Source organism: Motacilla alba, chromosome 5 (assembly GCF_015832195.1).
Source record: "Motacilla alba alba isolate MOTALB_02 chromosome 5, Motacilla_alba_V1.0_pri, whole genome shotgun sequence".
Lineage (NCBI taxonomy): Eukaryota > Metazoa > Chordata > Aves > Passeriformes > Motacillidae > Motacilla > Motacilla alba.
The window spans coordinates 28,384,077-28,409,805 of record NC_052020.1 but is presented as its reverse complement, the minus strand read 5'-3'; the positions used below and the strand labels follow the sequence as shown (position 1 = coordinate 28,409,805).

At 46.0% G+C, this 25,729-nt stretch overlaps 2 protein-coding genes across 5 annotated transcripts in view; one reads left to right on the top strand and one right to left on the bottom strand.

Annotated features, from left to right (window-relative positions):
• Positions 1–580: 580 nt before the first annotated feature.
• On the bottom strand, positions 581–7,080 carry SLC10A1 (solute carrier family 10 member 1). The gene is made up of 6 exons (XM_038136808.1): positions 6,435–7,080; positions 5,752–6,298; positions 4,761–4,971; positions 3,620–3,798; positions 2,489–2,685; positions 581–1,449 (listed from the first exon to the last, which is right to left on the bottom strand). The coding sequence occupies exons 2-6, from the start codon at positions 6,153–6,155 to the stop codon at positions 1,322–1,324; spliced, it is 1,119 nt and encodes a 372-aa protein (XP_037992736.1). The 5' UTR covers positions 6,156–6,298; positions 6,435–7,080; the 3' UTR covers positions 581–1,321.
• A 2,923-nt stretch (positions 7,081–10,003) lies between these two features.
• SMOC1 (SPARC related modular calcium binding 1) overlaps positions 10,004–25,729 on the top strand; it is a 161,242-nt gene continuing 145,516 nt past the window's right edge. Inside the window, exons 1-3 of one of the 4 annotated variants that reach the window (XM_038136805.1) lie at positions 10,007–10,158; positions 14,395–14,448; positions 15,782–15,877. The gene's annotated coding sequence lies outside the window, so the exon portion shown is untranslated. Of the gene's footprint in view, positions 10,159–10,201; positions 15,878–25,729 lie in introns of those variants that run through there. The other 3 variants (XM_038136804.1, XM_038136806.1, XM_038136803.1) reach the window with 3 other exon arrangements.

The window sequence follows — 25,729 nt, the reverse complement described above, 5'->3', positions numbered from 1 at the left end:
GCTATGTGTGTCTGTCTGTCGAGGTGTCAGTGTACTGGGCTGCCAGGCACTCTTGAGAGCGGGCCTGAGGGCAGGTAGGATCCACAGTTAAGTGGGTTGTTACCAGTCAGCTTTGAAGAATGGGAGGCTGCATTCCCCGATCACCCCAAGAGGTGTGTAGAGGGCTCTAACTTGCAGGGGTAAAGATAGCAATCACACTCATCAGGGTGGAAGGTCAGCTGTGTAGAGATCTCGAGTCAGTTACCCTTCTAACTTAGACAATGATGGGCATCTGTGTCCAAGTGGGACTTGGCTTCAACTGGAACCCAGGTGGCTGAAGGCACTTGATATGATGAAAGGGATCACAGACTTCTTTCAGGCTAAATGTGAAGTACTACCTGCTCTATAAATAGTTGTTCTGAATTGTGTTTCTAGACTATACCACTTACTTGCTGTGCAAGCAGCATGAGCAGGTGCCTGCATTTTCCCTGGGGAGCTGGCTGTGGTAATGACGAGCTTCCTGTTAAACTCCCGGGCCTCGCAGTATGGAGGCTTACGTTGAATTCTTGAGTAAGAAATGACGCTGTTTATTTAGTGTAGGTTCTTGGTACAAACCAGTTTATTGTTAATTAAGATAAACTGCTTTGGGTTACAAGGCATAGTCTGGACATTGGAGATGTCAGTGTTTCCTGGTACTGTGTGTGTAGTGTGACCATACCTAGGTGGTGTCTAGAACAGGTGTGGTGTTGAGTTTACTGACTGCTACAACAGAAGGCTCATCTGGTTCATCTGGTGTTGGAGGTACAGCTTGCTGGGCCCAAACTCAGCATACAAAGGCAGTTTGTGTAGCCGTGATCATGGTTTGTGTTGCCTCTGCTCTGGGGGATCAGTGGTACCACATAGTACCTGTTGGAGGATGGGAGAAACCAACAGCTCATGGGCTGCTTGTCTGTGCATTCGATCTCACTGGCTTCTGCATGGAGAAACTTTCACAGCTCATTCTGGGTCTGTTAGAAATTACATTACTCTGCAGTGATGCTGTCAGGATCTGCTTCCATCATGTACCAGCAGGAGAGTTACAGGTAAGTGAAATTAAGAAAGGGAACTGATGTAGGCAGTGATTTTCTTACAGGTAAAACTGGGACAGTCACTTGGCATGTTTTTCCACTCTCCCAAAGGGTTGTCACAATGATTTTGAAGTCACTGAAAGTCTCCTTTTTGGGCTGACAGAGCGAGGCTTAGTCTGGAGCAAGGTCTTTGGGGAATTACAGCATGGGTGCAGATGGCTCTGCGGCTGCTGTGCAGTGAGCATATCGATAAGTTTGACAGAACAGCTGGAGACCTATGAGCTGGCTGCAGAATCCATATGTTGTTTTCCTGGTTTTCCAGTGTTTCTGCAATGTCTTGACACTAATTTTATTTCTTGAGCACTAAATGTGTCCACACCTGCACAGATAATTTTTGCTGCATCTGAAGAAAGAGAAAAATGTGAGAATTGCTGGATCATTTAAACCAGTAGAGGAAAGAACTTGGGATTCCTGCCGAAAGACTGAAGCCATTTTGTTTCCAGTCATTTATGACCTGGAGGCTGGAATACCACCTTTTTGTTATAGTCTTGCCAGCACCTGCCTGTCTGTTTCCGGTATCAACTGCTTTGCTCTGAACACACACACACACCCCCACACACCCACCCAAGGACCCAAATGAGTGTGTTTTCCCCACCATTAAGTTGTTCTCCAGCAAAGCTATAAGATGTGGTAAAGTGATCCTGGGGCAGCTCTGTAGCAGCTACTCTGCAGCATCTCTCTCAAGGCAGTGGAGAAAAGTGCTGGCAGCATCAGAGGGGTGGTGGGTGGAGGCTCTCATTCAGCCATCTGTGCAGTCAGCTGAGCTTGGAATTAGGGACTTGCTGGAGTTGGAGAAGAGTCTATTTCACATCTGTACCAATGTTGTCATCTGTACCAATGTTGTATATATTTTTAAATGAAGTTTATGTACTTTTTAAAATGTACTTTTCTAGCAAAAGACCCAAATGTTTCGTTCTTTGGCTGCAGTATTTGGCAGTTCTGTCCTCTCCGGGAATCACTTAACAGCTTGAAGCAAAGCTGGGATTCGTTGCATTAAAGAACATGTAATGTTTTTGTGTAGTTTTAGCCACACACAAACACTTCTGTTCTTTGCATGTACTCAGTGCAAGTCAGGACTTTCACTGGGTGTCCACTGTAGCTTAAGGCACCAGACTGTGAAAACCTGAGCACTGATAGTTTTGATAGTATGTAGCTGTATGAAACATCCTGCTGATGCAAGAAGTCCATGGAATTTCTAAGGTCTTCAGTTCCCTCTGAATTTTTGACTCTGATTTGAATTTAATGTGCTGTGTATGTAATCCCTAGTTAAAGAGCACCTGGATTCTGCCTTTATAAAGCAGTGATGCATCAGTAGTGACATTGTAGGCATGTATGGCTTAGTGGGGAAAGTATAAGATACAAAGGAGCAAAGCTGTACTTGCCATTGGCTTGCTTTATTCTGTCATGGATCCGAAAGGCCAGGATGAGCAGAAATCCTTCTCCAAGCTGGAACAGCAAGTAGAGCAGCGGGAAGAAGTACAGGGGGCCAATGATCTCTGGGGCGAAGGCGACCTTGAGGATAGCTGAGCCAAGCTGTACATTCTGGCAGCCAGTTTCCATGCACACTGTTCGCCTGCACCTGAAGGAGAAAAAGTTAAATAGATTACAGATTTAAATTGCTTCCAAACAATTGAAACAGAACCCTGCCCACCTAGATGGTGCACTTGCCTGTGGCTAAAAGCTGCTCTGTCAGGAAGGATACTGCAATCCCTAGAAGGTTTAGCTTCCTGCTCCATTGGCAATGGGCAGAGACAGATCGTGTTACAAATGTGACCTTTGTTCATAATGGTTTTGGAGGCCTTGTGTCCTGCTCTGAACTCCGCAGCTTCCTGCAGGGAAGTAATCTCCTGAGGTGGTAGGAGTCCAACATATGAAGGTATAAAATAAGACTAGGAGGATTTCTACCTGGTTTATGTAGGATGAGGAGAAAAGGAGGAGCAGGTTTTATATGTTAAGTTTTCATTCTAAATTCCTGGGGCTGCAGCTGAGAACACACTGACTTGATTTGAGGTAGTAATCAGCTGAGGAATGATCTCAAACTTGGGGTTTGAACTCTGTTGGTATTTCTCAGTTTTTTGGGTTTGGTGTTTTTCTGGTGCTAATAATTTTTTTCACCCCAGCTTTATTACCAGGAGCAGAGGGTGGTAATATGTTTACCAGGTCACTAGTGCCCTTAAGCCAAAACCATCCTTCTACTTCTTCAATGAACCTTCCATGGTGATCAGGTGCATGTGCCAAAAACACCTGCTTAGCTATTCCTCCCCTCTCAGTTAAGCCAAGCAGAGGTTAAAGTAATTTCTCTTCCCACTCAAGCTGTGGGAGTCACTGGCTTGGGACCAGCTTGTACTGTGTCTGGTTGTATTCCTAGATACTATTTTGGGTGAATGGGGTCAGTGTTCTACGAACGTATATTCCTAAAACTCATGTTTTCACCATTGCTCTGCAAAGCAGAGCTGCCAAACCTCTCAGTTCCTGATGAGAGAGAGAGGGGAGGGAGGTGTGGAAGAACATACCGCTCATCAAGCTTGAAGGCTGCAGAGACAGCGTAGCCCAGCAGGAATCCAGTAAGGGGCATTAAGGCAGAAGTTCCCAGGAGAGGTGGTGAGAAGACAACCATGATACAGTTTCCCATACTGGCCACAGACAGAACAATTATAGCAGCAGATGACAGTAGAAGCATAACCATCCCTGCCTAAAATAAAAGTGATTGAGGTGTGGACGAGAGAGAAATCCCCAGCAAAAATTTCCTCAGCTGTTAGAAGCAGCTGTACCCAAAGCAGTTCTTTATCCATCATGTGAAGTACACAGAGGGCATAAGTGCCTTTCATGGACATAAATGTTATCAGTAATCAACAAGAGACCATCCTGGGCTAGTTCCAAGAGAGACCTTAAATAACCAAATACCTTTCTAGTCTATATGCAAAATGACTGCTCTTGCTGCACAAGCTGCTTGTTTCTCAAGCACTGCTACTTGTCTCTGTCCAGGCCCCTTTGTAGCTCTAGTCTATCCCAAGCAGATGCTGAGGAAACCACTTTACTCACAGGTAGAGCCTACTGGAGTTCTTGAGTTAGACAATGGTGTATGTGGTTGTCTGAATTTCCGTTTTGCTTTTTGAATGCCTGATGTATAAAGGAGGCAGGGACATGATTCCAGGCATAAGTGGGCACTTGGTGATACAGTGGCCTCTGTTGGATAGGTATCTCAATGACTTGAGCAGCAATTTTGTGATTTGATTTTTGCCTTGTGTTAGACCTCTGAGAACAGTGGGGTGATTTTAATTTGTTTTGGGATAGCTATTGTTGTTTGGTTGGTTGTTATCTGAGTTCTGTTTTGGTAGCAGCAGTAGCTCGGGGCAGTGCCTATGAGGTTCATTAGTGCTGATGTAGCAAAAAATTTCCAAAGTTAAAACTGAAGCAAAAGGAGAGCAATGTAGGAAGTTGGCGACAAAATGTCTGCCTGGAAAAGATGGAGGACTTTTCCTTGGGCAAATATTTTAACCATTAAAGTGCTGAAGTGGATGTCTTGAGCTCTGTCCTCAACCTTTTCATTGATTTGTGGCATGTCTTAGAGAAGTTAATATGTCTGTGATTCTATTTCTGAAAACTTCCTCAAGGCCCTTGATTGAAAGGCAACTAGCACAGGATACTTCTTACCTTGGTGATAAGGCCAGTGTACTGTGGTTTCTTCTCATTCAAGACGATGCCGATGGCACAGGGGATTAGCATCAGCACCAGGGATGTGATTATTCCTTTGTAAGGTACCTTGCCCTCCAAATCAGCCTCATACAGTCCTCCCGAGTAAAGGTACAGAAGCAGTGGCATTAATCCAATTGCCAGGACCATGGAGCATGCAGTCATTACAACACTGAGATGAAGAAAGGACCCCTCAGTAGAAGAACAACACTTTTAAAAAATGGAATATGCTAATCTGATTACTTGCCTGGACAGATGATTTTAATAGAAGACTTTACCTTGCTTTTCCCCAACTTGTCTCTGAAATCTCCCCAGCATCACTGTCAGATTGTAGAAGGATGTGATATGAATGGAGAAGGGAGAAGATGACTCAAGTTTCATTCATGCTGAGAAAGGGTACATACGTACCCATGACAAGGGTACAGGTCACATTTCAGAAATTCACAACTGAGAGAAAAAAGTAATACTTTGTATTTTTGTGCTGGATCTTGTTTTATCGCTAGGGTTTGTTGGAGAGTGGTGTTCTGCTAGTTCAACATTTCTCACTGATGCAGCCTCTTCAGGCAGCATGATCAGTGCACACAGAACTGCATGTATAGACACAGCATATATATATTTTATATATTTTATATATATATAAATAATATATATATAAATATATAATATATATTTATATGCTCTATGTACGGCTACGTGAAGATGAAAACGTGTTCCTGCACCCATGCCATCAAGAGCAGTACGCCAATGATTCACAGAAAGGTACAAAGTGCCATTGTAAAACAGGGACAAATTAACTTATTGAGCAATATGGGTGCTTTAAAAATGTTTTGGATTTAGTATTTCAGTCTTTGTCCAGCTTCTTGGAGCCTCCTAATGTTGATTAAATTAGTTTCTGAACCAGCCATATAACTAGATTGGCTTAGACAATGAACAGGTACATAGCTTTCCTTACCTGAGGTTCATGTCCCCTCTCAGTGCCAGGCTAAAGATGTTGGAGAGGTTTCCCCCTGGGCAGCAGCCACAGATGAGGATGGCCAGGGATTCTGAGGTGCCCATCTGGAAGAGCTTGCCCAATACGAATGCTGTCAAGGGCATGATGCTGTACTGAGCCACTATGGCTATTGCCACACCTTTAGGTCTCCTGAGGTGAGTCGCGATTTTGGCTATCTCCATTGTACATCCCAGAGACACCATGATGACCAGGAGGACCACGATAAGGATTACATTCAGGGCTGTGTCCATAGCCTGCTGTCCAATTGCAAAGGGTGGTGCCAGACTGGTCAGGGAGGTGCTGCTCTGCGTGCAACCTGGGCTCCAAAGTTCTGGGCTATCAAAAGCTCCCTTGCTCTTGTTCATCCTGCTGAGGGGTTAGGAGGTCCCTTCTTCTGTAAGTGGCTGGGAAGGTGAGGGAAGAATTGATTCAAAAGTCCAAATAACATTAAATTAAGGGAAGCAAAACATGAGCTCTCTTTCAGGACAGCACTCTTAGCCTTCAGCACCTGTTGAAACAGAAATCCGCATCTCATTTAAGGCATTTATTGCCTTCAGATTGACCTGAGCCATCCCCTAGGTCAAGGGAAGGACTCTAGAAACAGAGCTGAGCGTGTTAAACTAGAGCAAAATGGACGCTGTTACCTTAGTGCCAGTGGATGCAGCTGTAGGAAGCTTTGGCAGATCACCCGCTGCTCCATGCTTTCCTGGCTGGGCTTGGTGAGCAGTAGTACTCTTCAGTGCTCCTGCTTCAAGAAAATCCCCCTAGGTAAAATCCCATCCTCTGCTTGCAGGATATAAACCCTGGGTCTAATAGAGCCTCACTGAGAGGGAAGTTGCTGTTCTTGGTAGTTGTACTAACAGGACTGGGGAAGGGATTTTAACTGGGGAGATTTGCTGCACTGTGGCTGAGCTCTAATTCCTTTGCTGAAGGGTATTATGAGGCTGCAGTTACATGTCCATTGCTTCTATTCATCTGGGAGCTCAGCAGGCTCAGCCTCTGCAGCCCTATTGCTCTGGAAACGTTGCTGGAGGCAGGCAGGAATGTCAGAGCTGTTCTCCGTGTTCCTCCCCACTTGCTCTTGCTTTGGTTGGGAACTTTGTTTTCCAGGCTGGCAGCCAGGCCGGAAAAACACCAACAACAGCTCAGGAGGCCAGCACAGGCATCCCCATCGGGTGGGAAGGAGCAGTGCCTGTGGCTCTCAGTGGCTCTGCACATCCACGCCTATGGCTTCTCCTACATCTTTGTGAGCACCACACTGCCATTCTTGGGGACAAGGGGCCCTTCAGTAAGTCACAGGTGGTGCCTTGAGCCCCCTGTGTCACTGTGGTGGCACAGTAGTGCCTTGGCTCGCTGCTGGGTTCTGGCTGAGCAGGCGAGGCAAGGAGGCCTGCAGCACTGTGTGCATTTGGATTTTCTGTAGGCATCTGCAAGACTACCAGGCACAAGCCAGGGCTGCCCAAGTAGCACAGGGCAAGATCCTTAATAATTAAGATAAAGTGCAGGAGCAAAGCTCACAGCAATTATCTCTATCACTGTCTTCAGGATTTTTCCCCTGTGAATCCCCAGCCTTCCTATAGAAATGCTTGTTTTTCACCACATTTGCCTTTCAGCTGTGTGCTGAACATGGTAAGAAATGCAGAGAGTCAAGCCAAGCAATAAAGTGCTTATAATGTGCTACTGCCTCAGCAGCACCTCCTCTTCCCCTAAACTCAGTGTAGCTCAGGTTTTTAAAATGACAATGTTCTAACACTCTCACCCTTTTCAGGACTGTAGAAGAATGTTTAAATGACTCTAATAATTTAAAAAAATGCCTGCTAGTTGTTCATTGTTCAAGCATTCCTACTGGATCCTGGTCGTTAATGGAGGAAACTCCGCAGGAGCCGAGGAAGAGACTGGTTGAAAAAAGCAGAGTAAATTAGGATCATTTTTTCACCCTGGTTCATGCTTGGACATTTAGTTATTTGACGTGGGCACCAGTTTGCATTTAAGTGTGGCCAAAGAGCTGTATCGCAGCGCCAAAGCGGCTGCTCCCAGCGGCAGGAGCTGGCGGCGGCATGGCTGAGGGCAGGCTGGAGGAAGGCGTGTGCTCCCCCGCGGGGCCAGCGGGCCGGGAGCCGCACGGGAGCGCTGCTGGCTGACCGGGTCAGTCCGCCTTGCTTCAGAGGACGCCTTCGCCTTGCAGGAGCCGGCTGTTTAACCCCTGCTGGGCAAAGCGTGCCTTCTCCTTCCTTCGGCCACTCCCTGGAAGGGCTCAGTTCCTGAAAGGTAAACTCCCAGCTGCCCTTAGACAGCTGTCCGCCTTTCCGTGGGAGCTGAGGGGCGCTGCAGCAGCCGGGCCCGGCGCAGGCCCGGCCCCTGCCCTGGCTCCGCAGCCGCGGCGGGTCCTGCCCGGCCGGTGCCGCTGGAGGGCAGTGATCGCATGCCCGGCGGGGAGAGCACAGCGCCCGAAGGCTGCTTAGATCGCCGAGTGAGGGATTCCAAATTCACAGCTACGTCCAATGCAGCAGGCATCAAGCGATGCTTAGCAAGCCAGAGGCATTGAAGGAAGTGCTTAAAAAAAAGAATAAGAAAATGTATACGACTTTGCAGACTTCCTGTTGGAGCTCAAAATGAGCTGTGTTGCGGATATTTTTTTTTTTTTTTTTTGGAAGGAGTTAGTGCTTCATGCTTTCATAATGCAGCTTCATGAATTCATCTGATAAATACAAAATGGCTAAATGGCTTATGTGCCCCTTTCATTGGTGGGAGGCTGAAGTCCAAGTTCTTAGTTTGCAGCTGGGATCATCATCTCTCCTCTGTTTTTATCGAGTTTAACATAACCTGAGCTCAATCCAGTGGCTGCCCAAAGGCCCTGTGTCAGCTGATGTGCCCGACAGGAGCAGCAGTGCTTGATTATGTCAGATTTCACACTGTTGGCCCACTATACAAGACATGTCTTTGGCCTGCATTTTGCTCAGGTTAGATTTGTGAAAACAGTGAGATCTGTCCTGTTATGTGCTTAACCGATCAATTTGCTCATTTCTGTGTGATTTTGTGGCACTTTGCTCACCACAGCCCTGCCCACATGTGGGCACTACACTGGAGTGGGGATGGAAGAAGGAGAGCTTCTGCAGAGACAATCATGACTTGTCATGACTTGTTCCAGCTGTGGCTAAGGGCTTTGCCCCAGCTGGAGATCCAAGGTGGTCTTGGCAATGTCAGCCAGAGCATGCCCCAGTTGGCCAGCAGTGAAAAAGAAGCTTGCTTTGATGCCTCTTCTCTGTCAGATTATTTAAAATTTGAGTTTGCTGGGCAGGTAGGCATATTGTTTATACCTTGAGCAGTGTAGGAAACTCTTGTAGAAAGAAATGCTGCTCCTGAGAGCGTGAGGTGATTCAGTCATTTAGACCAACATTTCTATCATATCAGTACACTGAATCTCCCTCTGAATTTCTGGAGCAAGGCTTTCCACCAGCACTGGGAAATACCTAAGGGTCTTGATGGGTGGGAAGGGTCCTACCCATCCTTCCAGTTGTGTTACTACCCTAAGGGATTTTAAGTTACTCCAGATAGAGAGTCCTGGAGAAGCGTTATGTTCATGGTAGGCAAGCCCAGGTTGCCATGGATTTCTGGCTGCTGTGATAGATTTTCTGTTTCCCTGAGGAACCTGTAGCAGTGGCCAGTGTGATGATACATGGCACAGACTGTTTTCCCATGGTGGGAAGCAAGATGCAGGTCTGGGGCAGAAAACCCCCTGCTGACGGGTTGCGGGGAGCACCCTGCACCCTATATTCCCAGATAAAAAAGGTGTCTCTGTTTTTCCTACCTCTGCCTGCAGAAGTGTGTCAGTGTGGTGTTGAAGCAGATTCACCTCAAAGGCAGATTTTTTATGAAAAACTCTACAGAAGGAAGTCTATTCATGTCTGTGATGCTTATTTTTTTCTGTAGGAAGAGATGTTTTTATTGTCCATTGTAGTTAGTTATTTACTATGCAATTAGTGGGTCTAGTTAATGTTGAATGCTTTGCTTCATTTCTTTAGGGACCAGATGTCAAAGACAGCCAGAAGAATTGGACAGCTTAAGTTTTCTTGCAACTTTGATAAAATGCTGCCTTCAGGATATTTCCCTAAACCTGTCTCCAGTCTGTATAGCCTTGACTATTGCTCTTAGCTTCAGAGGAGAAATGAACATTTGCTATTGTTCTTTGACCTTTGCAGGGTGATAACTTTACAGAAAATTCTGTGCTGTCTCTGGGTCATGTGAAAAGCCTCTTTGGCATGAGCTTGTGACAGCTGCTGTGGGCAACAGAAGGTTGCTCAGTTGTTTGCCTAACTTCCAGCTGTGGATGCTGTACACCTACAAAAGGCAATTTTACCTTAAGCTGAGGTGAGTGTGCTTATTTTGTATCAAAGCTTATATTTTAAATAATTTTATTTGGTAAGTTGTGCTCAAGTTCTAATGTCATAGCTTTAAACTGCTCAATTAGTGACATGCACTAGTCCTTCTTCTACATAACGAATATGAAGATTTAATACAGGAGATGTTAGAAAAGTAGAAAGTAAGAAATAAGGTGTTCAGGAATAGCCAAGGATTAATGAAAGAGTCCAAGACCCTCATGCATGCACAGAAAGGCTGGTGTGAAAGCCTGGCTCCCACAGGACACTCACTGGGATGTCCTGAGTCTTCCAGCCCAAGGGAGCACCCCAAGTGGGCAAGGGATGTTTGAAGCCTGGATAGTCCTGGACTGCTGGTCAAGCTCTTGTGATCCACAGTCCATCAGCAGAGAAATCATAAATAACTATCTGTGTGTTCAGCAGCACTTGGATATGGGGACCTGCGTGAGCTCTGTGAGTGCTCAGTGCTGTGGCTATGCCCCTGCTTTTTAGTTTGGATTTTTGCACTTCATTTACTTTGTTCCCTTTTTCTTCAACTTGTGCTTGTTGTGACTGGACCCTGATTCAGTCTGAAAGGGCAGGGTGTGCAGAGTTTATGGTCTTCACTTGCAGGGCAAGAGAGCTGGACTTATTTCCTTGCTTAGCATTGTGCTGTAAAACGCAGGCAAGCCAATTTCTGCCTCTCTTCCACCATCCTGCTAAAACCCTGTTACTGCCTGTCTGGACTGAGCTATTGGCTTTTTTCGCATGGTGCAGATGTGCCACAAAAATCTCAAGAGGACTGTTGAAAACCCTTTGCTTATTTGTGTACTTTACCCATCTGCCATCTTTGGCAGCTCCTTAGGCCCGTGTGGGCTGAGGTCTGTCTAGAGCAGCAGCCTCTGGGTGGCTGGATCCTAGTTTGGGTGCCAAACATATTCCTATTCCTCATGAATGTTTTGCTGAGTTTCTGGGCTGGTGGAAAGCTTGTGTGTTAGGCACTGCTGTGTTATTGGTATTCCTGTGGTCAGCCCCTGTGCTTGGGGCCTCTCCAGGCACCCAGGCAATGGCAAGCCAAACCCAGCAGTGCAGTGCTTTTGTCTTGCTTTAATTAATTAGAGTAGGACACAACTATTAGCAGCATGTTTTTGTTTCCATTTGTTCGTTCTGACAGCAACCAAAGGAAGCCATTATCTCTGCGAGAGGATGTTTCAGCAAGTGTTATGGTAAATAAAGCTAACAGGATCAGTGCAAAGGAGAGGATCACATTCTCTTAAGGACAGCAATCGATAATCAGGCTGTTACGTGCCAAATCCTTTCAAGAGGCAGGATAGCAAGTTCACACTCAGATCAGCCTTTAATCTTGGAGGATTACTGACCTCTCTACTGGCTGATATGTTTCCCACAGTCTCCCTGCTCTGTAACACGGGTCTCCCTGTAAGACATGTGGCAGTTCCTTCAGCACCTTAGGACACAAAGAAAATAAGTTGATGGCACCCACCTGCCCCTTTTGGCCAAGACATTTCTGTATGGATCAGGCTAAAGATGGAAGGCCACGTCTGGGCTTGACACTGGATGATGTTTAACAGCCTTTCCTGCTCCGTGAGCAGCAGCAATGTTGAGCACACCACAGGGTCCTAGAAACTGTGTGCTCCTCTGGCCCCTAAGGCAGGGAGAGCAGCCTCAGTTTTAACTTTCCTGCAGCGCTTGGCTGCAAGCAACATTGTTATTGGAAGCAAAATGACACTCAAGACCTGTTCTTCATGCTGACAAATAGAATACTTAAGCAATGTGATGTTGGTTAAAACATCTTAACATTTTTTGTGCAACCCTGGAGAAAAATGACGAGACTTATACTGCAGGGTGTTTACTGTTGAGATCTCCAGTGTTTCCCATACTCCTCATTCTAGTGTAAGTCTTTTGATCTTCGTTGTTTGGTGCAAAAGTGTGGGCATTAGGTGAGCTACTCAATTTTGTTTTATAAAAAAAAAGGAGTTTGTAGCCCTCAGGGATTTGCAGAAAAGTTTGAAAATGTGATAATAAACTTCAGGAAATCAGCGTGCAAGTAGGAAAAGCTCAAATGTTTGTAATTTTCTGTAAAAAACAGAACAAAATGCCTTGCAATTTTAAAGCTGTGATTCTCTGGAGCCTGATGCATAATTTTTGAGTATGTGGGGTTGGCAGTGCTGGAAAAGATGCTTTTCTCTCCCCAGATCATATTTTTCTGCTGGGAATTTTAATTACCAGCTTTAACTCTTTCTGCACCTCTCTTGGCTGGCCTCTCCTGCAGCTGAGGAGCCTGCCCCATCTCTGGGGGCTTGGAAGGGCAGCCAGATGTGGTGGCGGTGACCAGGATTCCCCCAGTGGCAGAGGCTGGGCTGGTTGTGCCCATCCTTCAGATCTGGTGGGCAGCAAAACCTCTCCAAGGTCTTGCAGCCCGCTGTCCTGGTGGGGAAGGTCTGGGGAGCTCACCAGGGGCAGGAGCACCCCTTGTCCCCCTCTCAGTTGCAGCCAGGGTGTGAACAGCTTGGCTTGGAGGATTATCTCCCACCTGCAAAGCTTGCTGTAGGGATGTGGTCTTCCCTGAGGACTCATGAAGGAAGGACAGGGGCTCTTTCCTCCAGGGGCTTGTTTGCATGGCTGGTGACTCTGTGAGCAGGGCCCCAGTGTGACCCTGCTCTCAGCAGGGCACAGAAAGGCACGGTGCCTTCCCAGAAATCCTGCAGGGATATGGCAGCACTGCTGGGCTCTTCCCTCTGCTTCTCCCTTCCCAAGCCACCTCCCTTGGGCACTGCTCTTTCATATTTTTAGAAAGCACAGTTGATGTTTTTCAGCACTGGCTTTGCATGTCAGCAGCCATTGCACAATGAGCTCTCAGGGGCCATTTATTTCACAAGCAAGGGTCGTACCCTGTGACAGTGCTTTCCGACACCTCCTCAAGAGCACTCTGGGCTCCAGTTGCTTCAAAATGGCAGCTATTGTTCAGTGTCCCATGCCCTGCTTGAAACCAGGCCTCCCCCAGACACGTTTCAATAGCTCTTCTCTGTGATCTATTTATCCCCACGTGCTTTCAGGGGGTGTGGGGAAGGGCTCATTCCTGTTTTAGGGACCAATGCACCAACATGCTGTGAGCACCCCCTTTCTCTGCCTCCCAGCTTTTTGAGCCAGTCCTAACTTAATCTAGTATGAGCCCCTTGCAGAGCTGGAGGATCTGGAGGCTGGCCATGCTCACTTTAACAAGCTCTGTGCTGCATGGGCACAGACCAGCCCATCCTTTACAGAATGATGCCTGCAAACAGGGAAGTTATTATTTGAATGTATTTAAAAAAAAATAAAATAAGCCCTCTGGATAAAGGAGGGCAACAATGAGCAGCCCTTTGTTTTACAGCTAGAGGGTGACTGTGGAGACTGGGGGAGAAATTCATTACCTTTGGTAAGAGAATTGGTAAGACAAGTAGAAAACTTCAGAGGCTACAGGCTGGCTGGGCAAACTCCAGATGCCCTCCCTCACTGGCTGGCTTGGGTACTCTGTATGTTAATATGGTGCACCCATATTAACATTGTATATCCATAATTTCCCACAAAAATATCTTATTACACAGAGCTGGTTTCTCCACCCCTCTATTGTAAGAACCTGTGAGTCATGTGGGTGCTGTGGAACCAACCTTAGCTAACCCATGCCACCTCTAACTGATCTTTCAGACTGTTTTCACATTTTCACAGCTGGGCTGAGCGCCCTTCCAGATTGTCAGCCTGGTGCCACCCACACTGATTTATATTCCCTGAGAAATACAGTTGTAACTATTTCAATTACAAGAGACCTCAAAACCATAAATGTCTCCAAAGTTGTGAAGAATTTCCCAGTCTGGGGCCACAATAATCCTGCCTTCCTAAAATTTCCTCATATTTTCCTGAATTTGCCTGCATCTGATACTTCAGCTGGAATGATGTATTCCATTCCATATGTACTTCCAGCATGTGCACATCTGCATGGCACACTATCTGCTTCCCCTGACATGATGCCACGCTTTCAGACTATACCAGGACTCTTTTCTCCCACTAAAGCTTCTCCCTAGGCAAACACCTTTTTTCGTTTGTCCTGTTCCTCCCTATATTTGCTCATAAAGTTTGAAAATAAGCTCTCCATAACCCAGGATGTTATTTGTGTTTGTTTTGGGCTGGTTCAGGGTTTTGCTAGGAAAGAGGGCACAATTCTTGCAGGTTCTTAGGACAATGTGCTTTATTTCAGGCACAAGCAAACCCGTTGCATGAAGCATGTGCAGCGCTGCATTCACCCACAGAGGTATATAAAGGGTAATGATAATGTTGCCCAGAAGGCTAACACATCAAAGGCCAAGGAGCAGTTAAAATGTATTATGAGCTGTTGGCAGTGATTGTGGGGGGTATTCGTGTGTTGCTGATTTGGACGGCCTGAGTAAATGAAAACCCTCTGGATTAATTGGTACACCAGAAACATTTTGAGGAAAATGGAGGCTGATGGAAAATGACAAACACTGGAAAACACAGATAGCTGGGTGTGCTGACGTGCTGTGGGGCACTGCTGATTAAGTTGCAGCTCCCTACTGTGCCCTGGAAAGCCAGGCAGAGCTGGGGGTGCCCCGCCAGCAGCTCACCCAGCACTTTGGCGGGAGCAGACTGAGCCCCACAGGCAGCATCTGCGGTGCTGCTATTCCAGCACAGCCAAGTGGGTAGTTAGAGGTGAGACTTACCAGGTGTCTTGTGACACCCGGACGCCACGGGACAAGAGTTTAATTACTTTTAATGGTGTGGGGTGCTGGGGGAGGGAGAGTAGGCCCTGTGGTGCCTGGTGTCACAGAGTAACTGAAGCTGGGAACTTCAAAATTGATTTGCCACAGAATCTGCTGGCTGCATCAGATGACAACCAGAAATGAATTATACGCTCCCATCTATAGCTAGGATACCCACATTCCAACTACTATTTTGTGGTTTATTATTGACACTTCAATTTTACATAAATGGCATCTAACCTAAGTGTTACAGTGGCAGCCATACAAACTCCAATTGTACCAGCTCAGTCACAAGCTAATTGAGCAGCTGGAGCAGGAGGACTCAACACAGCACCAGGTAAGTCATGCCCTTACAGACCACCTGCTTAGTAGTTGGGGCAGGTATCCTTATGCTGAAGATAGTGGTCAACTGGGGGTCTTTCATACATCCACACTGAGGCTGCAAAAGAGGGTCTCTGTCCTCTTTCTGATCATCAGCTGCGTTCACCAGTGGGTTTCTAGAAGAATTGTGCCTAAGCCAACCTGCCACAACTTGTGCTGCATCTGGACATCACGTGGCTCATCCTGCCAAGTACTACTTCTGTCTTGTCATGGTCTGGCCTACTCATCACTCACTCTGGTAGAGACACTTTTTACTGCTAGTCTTGATGGGACACCTCCAGTTTGGGTGGTTTTCTGTTTTGTTCTACCAGTTCCTCCTGCAGCTCAGGAGTTTGTTTCATTCCTGTACTCAACTCCACACTTCGCCCACTTCTCTCTTGCAGACTTGAGGAATCCTTGTCACAGGAAAAAAATGCACAGAAGGTGATGTGCCTCTGGTCACCTGGTGATTTACAAAGTCTCTTTCTTCTCTCATTATCATTTCAGGACATGGAAGAGGGGAAGAAAGAGGCTGCTCTAACTGGCAGGTTCTCCCAACCATGTATTCTTCTGGCAGCTATGTGGGTGTGATGGGGAGTGGAGGTAAAACAACACAATTCCAGAGGGGCATTTCTCTGTCCTTTTCCTAAATATGGTTATTAGAAAACTAGACAAGTAAAGTTAGCAGAAAGATAGAGAAGAAAAGCATGTTGCTGTATGCACAGGTAGGATTGCTCCTCTCCCCAGGACCTTGACCCAAGCCTATCAGGCTCCTGGATTGTCTCCCAGCTCATTGTCACAGATTATTTAAAACATGGCCCAGCTCTGCAGCCTCTATCCCTACCCATCCCACTGTCCTTCTGCTGGCAATTTCCTCTTCTGTGGGTGTCACAGGAAAAAATCTTGCCTTCTGCTTGTGTCTGGGAGCATTGTAGCAGGGTGAGAGAACACATTTTTAATATAGTGAGTCCATGAGAATGAGCATCATCAGTTTTTTTTTCTGACATGATTCTGAAAAATTCCTTGCTTTTCCCAAAAATCCAAGACATATATAAAGAATCTGTTTTCAGTCTTGAAGCTGAATGCAAGCATCAATTTTAAAATCTATTTTTAAAGCAAATAGCATTGTAATTTATAATGTTAAACTTGAATTTTTTAAGTGCTCTCATACTTGGAAAAAAGAGAACACTTCATTTTTTGGTGACTAATGATGAAGTGTTTTCTAAAAGTGACTGAGCATAGCACAAAAAGTCCTAAATACATTTATTAGCTTATCAAACATAATTAATTGAATTTGGTTGCTAATGGCTATGACTTTGCAAGCAAAAAGCACTTTTGGTTAGCTAGAAAGTTTCTTATCGAAGACCAAAAATCCAGCATTAAAACATATGCAGCTTACTGAATAATCATGTTATTTGTCAGACAAGCAGAAGTATCATCACTGAAGTGCTCCCAAAACCCAAATTGGGTAATATACATAATTAGGCTCCATTTGATTAGATATGTACCCATGGTAACAACCACGCTCAAGATCCATATATTAGTCTTGAAATAATCTTCAAGAGGGATGATGGCAACATCTAAAGCTTCACTGAGGAGACTTTTGGAACATAACCTACACACCAAATTTCTCTGTTCCTGTGGTTATTCTTTATTTTATCTTCTATTTTTAAAACAATGCATACCTTGGTTCTCAAAGGGGATATACTGCTTCCTCAAAGTGTCAGTACACTTCTGTCCCTACAAGGAAGATCTCTTACTCATCTTCATCACATAAAGCCTAAAACCTTCCTATATTTAGGGATGAAACCCAGCAATTGGCAAGGCTGCTGCAAGCTGTTTCTAGGAGGTGGCAACAATCACCACCTGGAAGGCAGCCCATCTCAGATCCGCTCTCCTCTTGCAGCCCGGGACCGCCCTGTGATGGATAAAGTCTTCTGCATGTTCCTTTAGGCTTTTGCAGGAGGCTTATGAAGAAACTGCAGTGTCTCAGCAAGAAACTGATTTTGCATCAGATACAAGCCTCTGAGAGCCTGTAAGCCCTGAGCTCCTGCCAACCCACAGGGAATGAGTCCAGAGGGTACTGTTTGGGCAGCCATGGAACACAACAGAGTGTTCAGCTGTAGATGTGATATGAATTGTCCCTGCAGTTTATTTTTACATGCTTAGAGGGTGAATGAGTTTGGAAGTGTTGGAGAGAATCAGAGAATTAGCAGAATGAAATATTATTATGCATTATTTATAAAAAAAAGAGAGAAATTTATCTCCTGGTGCAAGACTGTATGTCCATGGATGATGATAGGTGCTGCTTTTGCAGAAATGCCAGCTGGAAAATATTTAAAATAAGGTTTTTTCCCTCAGTAGAGACCAAGATACAGGAAATTCCCCCAGGTGAAGGTACCAGGGAAGGACTGGTCTATCACAGGGAAACCAAGGCAATGGGTGCTGAGAGTCTGGCAGGAGAGGAGCATAGAGTCTCAGTCCTGACCAGTTTGGTCTAGAGGGCTAAGGTGTATGTGGCTAATCTGGTCATATCAGCTATTCCACCAGTGCAAGAGAACCACAGTGGACCCCTTACAGTGTCCTCAGCTTATAGGAACAAGACAGGACCTGGCACCAGGGCACTCTGAAGGTATGACATGGGGAGGAAGTGAACACTGAAAGACTGTGAAAAAAAATGTACAGAGATGTTTTAGAATGTCTTTTAGCTTTTTGGAAGAAGAAGGCTGTCCTAAGCAAATGGGAAACAGAACAGCTAAAAAGCTTTGGTATGCATAAAGGGAGCACAGGGGAAGATTTTATTCCCTGGTTTAGCTGTTACTTGGCATAGAGAACTCCCAGGAGCACTTTCTCTAAGGGGCCAGTGACACAGCCAGCCATATCTGTAGCCCTCAGCTGGACAGCAAGAACACTGTAGTGTCTGTACAAAGTCATCAAACTGTTACTGGATGCAGCGTTAGGATTACACGTACTGAGGTGAAAGTAGATACATGGATCCACCTTGGGCATGCAGTGCATGATTAGGAGCATGTCATCTTTCTCCATATTAGCATGTTCTTAATTATGCTCAGGGAGAGCATCCTCAGCAATATAAATTAACATCACCGGCCAAATTGTGAAGCTGTGAAATTCCTACATTCCCTCTTTTTTTTTTTTTTTTTAAGTACATGCTGTTTTTAACACTTGTTCCCAAAACAGGAGATTATTCAAACCATTTTCTTGTTATTCACATCAGCACCAAACTATGAGGTCTGAAATTAGTCAGACCAAACCCTGGATCTGCCCTGGAGGAGAGCAGGAGGACTCTAAACTGGGTTGTGTGTGTGAACCCTGTGGTGATGATAGAGGTGGCTGTGCCAGCCCTGAACACCCTGGTTTTAAGGTACCTTGTGGACAGCCACCACCTGTGTTTGTTTGACACTTGTTTGGCACTCGTACTGGATATTCCCAGCCATGTGGGACCTCCTACAGACTGAAGGGCATTCTCTGGTCATGGGGCTGGAGGCCTGGCAGCTCTTTGGTGGTGAAACCAGCCCTGAGAGAGTCCTGGGGGTGCCCCTGAAAGGCACGGTGGATGTGCTGTGTGTGGGAGTGACAGTGCTCACACACACATGCATGTATAAGCAGTATTGGTCCCTTCTGTGATAAATGGCTCTAACTACAGCTTTGTGAAATTTTGAATTTCTGTTTTTCAGAACAGAACAAACTGGGGCAAAAATTAGGAAAAATTGTTTCCTGGAATTATAACAGTCATCTTCAGAAATGTTTCCCTGTTCTGTTTTGACATTTTTTTGGATCAAAGTAAAGCATTTTGACATTTCTGAGGTAGGAATGTTTTGTTTCAATTTGTTGAACTGACATGAAATGTTTAGTTTCAAGTCTGCTTAACATTAAAATAGGCAGTGCCTTTCCTTGGGTTTGGGTCCCATTCTCTCCTCTGGGCTGTGCTCCTTGGGAGCTCTGCCTGGCTCCCATAAAGCTTGGGCAAGGTCCATGTTGTTCTCAGTGAGTGCTCAGCCACAAGCCCCAAGCACAGGAAGAAAAAAAAGAGACCTTTTTAAGAAAGTTCCTTTCCATGCTGAACTCAGTTGAAACGAAAAAAAATTGTGGCAGTTGAAGCAAAGTGCTTGGTTCCAGTTCACTGTGACAAAGCATCATTTCTTGTCAGCAGCATCCCTCTCTTCCCATAGACACTTTTTGTGTTGCAGAAACTCTTTTCTGATTAAAAAAGATCTCCCAGTGGGTTCCCACTAGGTGTTGATGTGATCTACACTAATAAGCTCCAGAAGGTATGCAGGCTGGCTATAGTGGAGGAGCTGCCCTTTGGTGTTGGTTCAGCAGATTTCCCAACAAGCTGAAGACCCCACTTGCCTGCTTGGGGGCTGGCTGGGGCTGGGGCAGCCTCTGGTTCAGCTGTCCCCAAGGGAGGTGAGGAGGCTGCAAAGGGACAGGAGTGTCTCCTGTGAATTCAGTAGACTCTGCTCTTTTCTGCAGGTGGCTGTAAGGTCTTCCTGGGATTTCTGATGAAATTTAGGTAAAATTCAGTTCAGAAGTTGCTTTGGTTCATTCTCAACAGCTCTTTATAGGATGAAGCACATCCTACTACTTACTGTGAGGGATAATTGAACTCCTTGCCCTCCCCCTTTCCTGGGCAACAGCTTCAAAAGATCTCTGATTTTGCTCACCAATCAAGCAATCTCATTTGCAAAACAACTGCAAGGGCCCTGCAAAAGCAGAAGGACAGCTCCTTTGTTAAAGAGTGCTTTTTGGTGACACAAAGGAATCATAAAGGTGATGGAGCTGCAGACTGGACAGCCACATTTCCTGGACTGTTTAGGCTGGCTTCCCTCCCCCTCCCAGCTGAAATTTCAGACCCCGAGTCTAAGGATTATGCAAGGCTTGAGCCCAGTGAGAACAAGATGCACTGCAACTATTCTTAGCTCCAAAAATTATTCCTGGCTCTGCTTTGAAATCTGAACCAGGGTTAATTTCTCTCCCCCTTCCCCCGGTCTGTTTCCTCTCCTCTTTCATGTACCTATTTGCATAGACTGTCATCGTTAGAATTTCCATTAAAATTGAAAGCCTCCTTCCTGCATGTCACCTCTCGCAGCCCCCTTCCGCTTGCCCTGCGTGACTTTTGGAGGGCTGGAGAGCAAAGGTCCTGTGCTGGCATCGCCTCTGAGCCCTGCGCTCCCCCTGCCCTCAGTCCTGCTCCTCTGTTGCTATAGGAACATCCATCAACTTGGGAGTGCCAGAGAAAAAGAACAGAGAGTTATCTTAATTATTTAATGATTGATTAATATATGTTTATAGAGCACTTCAAAACGGTGCATAATTTTGAGAATTGTTTATTAACTGGGCAAGTGGTATAATTTGCTGAACATCCTCCACTCTTATTGTTTCAGTGGGAGGAACGGGTGGCAGGCAGCTTGCAGGTTTTGTAACAGTTATATTACTAAGTAGTTCTGCTTCAGGAAAATAATTAAATCAAGAGCCTTCACCTCAAGTTTTCATAGGCAGGGCTGCTCTCAACACCTACCACTAAAGTTACTCAAACACCTCCATTATAAAGACCTATGTTCAGCTGTTCTTTGGCAAGTTTCACCCACCTGGAAAGAAGGACTGAGCTTACTTCTCCTAAAGGTTGAATAAAAAGAGGAGGCAGAGAGTGCTTGCAGCTGGTGGTGAAACATGGCTGGCTGGTACAGGAGCCTCAGCTGCACCACTCTGCTGAGTGATGGTGTTTTTGCCAGAAGGCCACAGAGGCCTTTTGATAAACTTTATGTGCTCTGTGCCTGTAGTATCAGGTTGGAAGGACTGTGTAAGCAGGCTCTGTCAGCTGATGAGGAAGGATGGGGTGAGGAGCATGGTGCTGGTATTGTGCTGTACTGCTCTGCTCCCACATCCAGTTGGGGCTGCCAGCTAGACTGATATCTGTTGCCCATGCTGGTTGTAACTCCTGAGCTCTACCCAGCCTGGCCCAGGTAACCTGCTGAAGCCAGCCTGCCTCTGCTTTGTCCAGCCCACAGGGCCTTCTTTGGGTCTGACTTTCCCTGATGCCTGAGTGCTCTCTGGCTGCTTCCCTCTCCTGTTAACAACCTGCAGCTCCTGCACGGAGGGACACAAGGTAAATGTAGACTGGCTACCTAAGCATGGGAGAGTCTAGGACATGCAGCACACACTGCCATGCATGCTTGAGAACTAAGACTTGCAGTCAGGGTGATTTTGCAGTGAGCTGTCATGCACCTTGGAGACCAGTAGGGCTGGTACACCCCTGGTGTCAGGCCTGATGGTCCTTGTAGGTGAGGCAGGAGGTGAGACAGGATAATGCAGTAGAATGCAGGCAGCTGGTGAAAGCTGGTGCTCCCTGCTTGACTCAGCCAGGCTCCTTACCTGAATAAGGCCTGTAAGACCATGGCTGCTGTGGTGGAGGATGACTGTGAGGGTAATAATTCTAGCTGGTGCTCACAGAGGGGCTCTTTTGCCCGGGAGCTGGGTATGAAGCTCTGAAGAACCTGTGATGCCATGGGACAAGTGTTGATCGGGTGTGTGATGTGTACAGCTCCCTAGTTTTTAAGAGGAAATACAGAATGAATAAGGAGACTTGCTAAATGAAACAAATTTGTCCTGGATTCACATTGGTATTTAGGAAGTATTAAAATCTTGTTAATTTTAAGGACTCTTGAACTTCTCAGCCCCTGTGAATCCGTCCTCTGTAGAGCAATCACCCCATAAAGGTGCCTTCACATGTGGCAGCTGCCCTTCAGTTTTTTTATGGAGTTTAATTATGGATTGTTGCAGAAAGGTCTCTGCTCCACCTGAAGAAAGCAGTAGCAGCATTAGTTTGTTATTCTGTAGTAGTTCAGCACTAGAGGGGGATGTAGCACGTGCTTTACATCCAGCAGGTTTCCTATGTAAATGCAACAGTGTTTTACAGTGGTGTTCAGGAGGAGGCTTTTTCTTTAATTGCCAACAGAAAGATTTTTGTCTTGCAGGGGCAATTTTCTTGCATAGGATAAAAATCAGAGAGGCTTCTATTTGCCAAGCTTTGAAAGACTGTGCTTGTAGTAAATTAATTTTGTTATGTTTCATGTGTGTCTTGGATATTGGGGACTAAGAACTTTCCTTCAGGCAATTTTCAGGTAATTTTCTTTTTTGGGGTTTGTTTGTTTTTTGTTGTTTTGGTGGGGTTTTTTTGGTGTATGGCTGACATGAGGAAACAGAGGCCGGTCTTCAGTTTGGCTATAGCTCTAATGCAGGCTGCTGGCTGGAGGAGTCTGAGTTCTGCCCTTCTTACCGAGGGGACACTTTGTGTGCTATGCTGTGGGACTGCAGTCTGTTGTGGTAGTGAGTCCTGCAAGTAGCTGAACAAAGATGTAAAGCCAAATCCGCCCAGCTCCACTTGCTTGGAAAGCTGCACGTTTCTGTTCTCAGCAAAAATGGTTCTTTAACTTTGAAGAGGTCCCAGTAATAAAAACCAGTTGTCCACTTCATGCATGAGCAAAATACTTGGCAAAAAAAGCTGCTGCCTTGAGGTTTTGCAGAAGCTGGTCAAATTCCTGTCCTCTTGTTTTCCTTCTCATCTCCAGTGAGCAATTCTTATTCCATGTTTTGCGCAACAGTGCAGGAGTGTGCCAGTGTGAGGAGGTGACTTGCTAGCCTGTTAGCCAGGGAATTTCTCCCTGTGCCTTTGGGAATGGCACTTTGTGAGAAGAGCAACCAGGCTGGTGTATGCCATTTATATGCACAAATGTGGCTGTAGTAGAAGGTGAGAAGGTGAATTGCTGAAGAAAACCTATATTTAGGCCAGTGGCTAAAGACACTCACAGATCCAAATTTTGGCAGTTTGCTCTATAGGAGATCATCATGTGTGCCCCCATGCCCTCCTCTCCTTTCTCCTGCTTGTACCCTGGAATTGCATGAGGCTGTGGTTCCCACCTCGCGCTGAGATAAATGTCGGCTAGCCAGAAAAGATGTCCCCATTCACATTTCCACACAGAAACTTTTCTTTCCCTACTTTTAGTGCCTGTAATTACTTCTTTACTCCAGTGCCAGCAATCTTCCATCAAGCATCGTTATTAATGGAGAGAAAAGAGAAGGGAAGGGAGGGAGAGAAAGAGAGTGCCACAAAACTTAATTTAATCGCAGCACCCCATGCTCAATTTAACAGACACAACAGCTCAGAATGGGGTCCCTGTGCAACGGGAGGGCAGGCAGTGGAGCGTCCCTGGAAAGAATTAATTGTGGATGACAATGTGTAAACAGTGCAGATGAATAGGGCATGCAGGTGTGAGGCACCGGGGCCATCCCAGGGACTTTTTCACACGAATTTCAGCTCCTTCACTGCTGACCTGCTCCCGAAAACGTGATTAGTGTCGGCGTTGGGAAACCATTCAGGGTGTCAGGATTTGGCACATATTAACTAGCCCTGGGGAAGAGGGGAGGGAGCACATGGGGGCTATGAAAGGAGGAAGTCTGGCGGACAAGGGGATTGTTAAAGGGCCAGAAAATCCTCATTGCTCTGGGGTGCCCTTGCTGCTTGGAGTAAAATGGAAGGGAGCCGAAGCAGAATAGAGCTCCAAGGCACTCTAGCCCTTACTGAGCTCTGTGGAAAACAAGATAATGCATTGTGGAATACTTTTCTTTGAGTGTCTGTCATAAATATTAGTGGTGTTTTTATTAATGAATTTTCTTGGCTGTGGCTTTCCCAGTTCTAGACACTTCAGCTTGAGAAACAAACAGTCAAAACAAGCAGGAAAGTTAATGACACAACAGTGCTGAGAACAGGAAATATCTCCTGGCTATCATACGGAGGTTGTTCAGAGGGTGAAAATGCAGCTTCATAATTATGTACTCTATATGTACAGTGATACAGACAGGGGTTGTACAATGGGCCCAATTTACTAAGCCTGAGGTCAGATGCTCTTAAATTATGTTCCTTGTGCCAGCCTGGCTTTCTGCATCCAAGCAGGGGAGTTACATGCAGAGAGTAGATAAAGTTACTGATATCTTTTCCTACTCATAAGAGTGATGCAAGGGGAAGGATGGAACCTGATGAGGACTACCATAAATATCAGTGCCTCTGCTGGATTCTATTATGCTCTTTCTTCCTTGCTGGAAATGCTTTCCTTGCCTGCTTTGTGAGTTGGGCAGATGGCAGGAGTACTGTGTAGGTGCCTGCTGAGATTCACAGCTTTGAGCTCCTTAGACTACTGCAGCCCAAAGACTTGGATCTCACATAATATAACAAAAATAAAAGTTACTCTAATTGCAAACAAACTTGTGGATGTGAAGGTGAGGTTGGATTCTTGCTGGCCTGGTGATGAAAAAGGGCACGGCCATTGGTGCTGGTTTGGCAGTGCAGACATCTGTGTGGGTGGCAAAGTGGATCAGCCCCTTCCTAGGCTGTTTCAGCTTGGAGAGATGGAATAGGTGGTGGGGGGGGGGGGGGGACATGAAATGTCATCACAGAAGCCATTAAGGCAAGTGTAGAAATCCCACCTCAAATTCAGAGTTGCACTTAGTTGCTGTTGGAAAATTACCTGCTTACTTTGCTTAGTAGCTCACAGTTGTATGACAGACTAGCTCATCATCCTTTTAAGAAAAGGCTGGTGGTGGCCATTGCTGCCTCCAGGGCATATTGTGGGGCTGAGGGAACACAGAACTGTGCTTGGGTTGTGGAAGTTGTGCCTTTAGTCATGATTGTGGCAATTGGAGATGATTTCTGTGGGAAATCTCTCCAAAATAGCAATGGCTTTGTGGGGAAGATATTCCTTAAGCACTAAAGTAACCTGGCAATGCCTGTATGCTCAGTTAAATTGTTATCGGGTGCGAAAGTGGATGTGACGTGGAAAACTGAATGTGAGAGGGAATATTGTGAGAAGCTGGCAAAACTGGATTGCCGTTAAGCCCAATGATATCTAGATTAATAAGAAATAATGGCACAGGCTCTATGCAGTACAAGCCTACAGAAAGGCCATGTTGAGTTGTGTTAGTTCAGGCGTGGAGGAGATGGGGCTAGGGGAAGGTCAGTAATTGGCAAGCAGTGAAAATGGGACAGCTGAAGAAAGTGAGGATGTGTGTCCCTCGTCAGTTGTGTTAAACTTAAGACCATAGCTCTAGACTGAAATTTTACAGAATCCTCACACCAGGTGTTTAACACGGTGCTGCATGTGAAATATGCTCCTGTGGTAACAAATTGCCCTTTCTTGTGAGGCAGTCCAATTAGTGCAGAGGTTCCCAGGCTTCATGAGAAATCAGAGCAAGGAGGGAAGTTTTGAAGCCATACAGGGATGTACCCTTTTTCGAGGCAGTTCTACTGTTGTCAGTGGTACCAAGCATGGGGTCTGGGCCTGGGCAGGGTGATGATGAAGGGGCTGGGCTCTGGGGACTGTGATCTTTGTAAAGGTGCTGGTTGGGTTGTGGTGCAGGTGGGAGGATCTGCTGCCCTTCTAG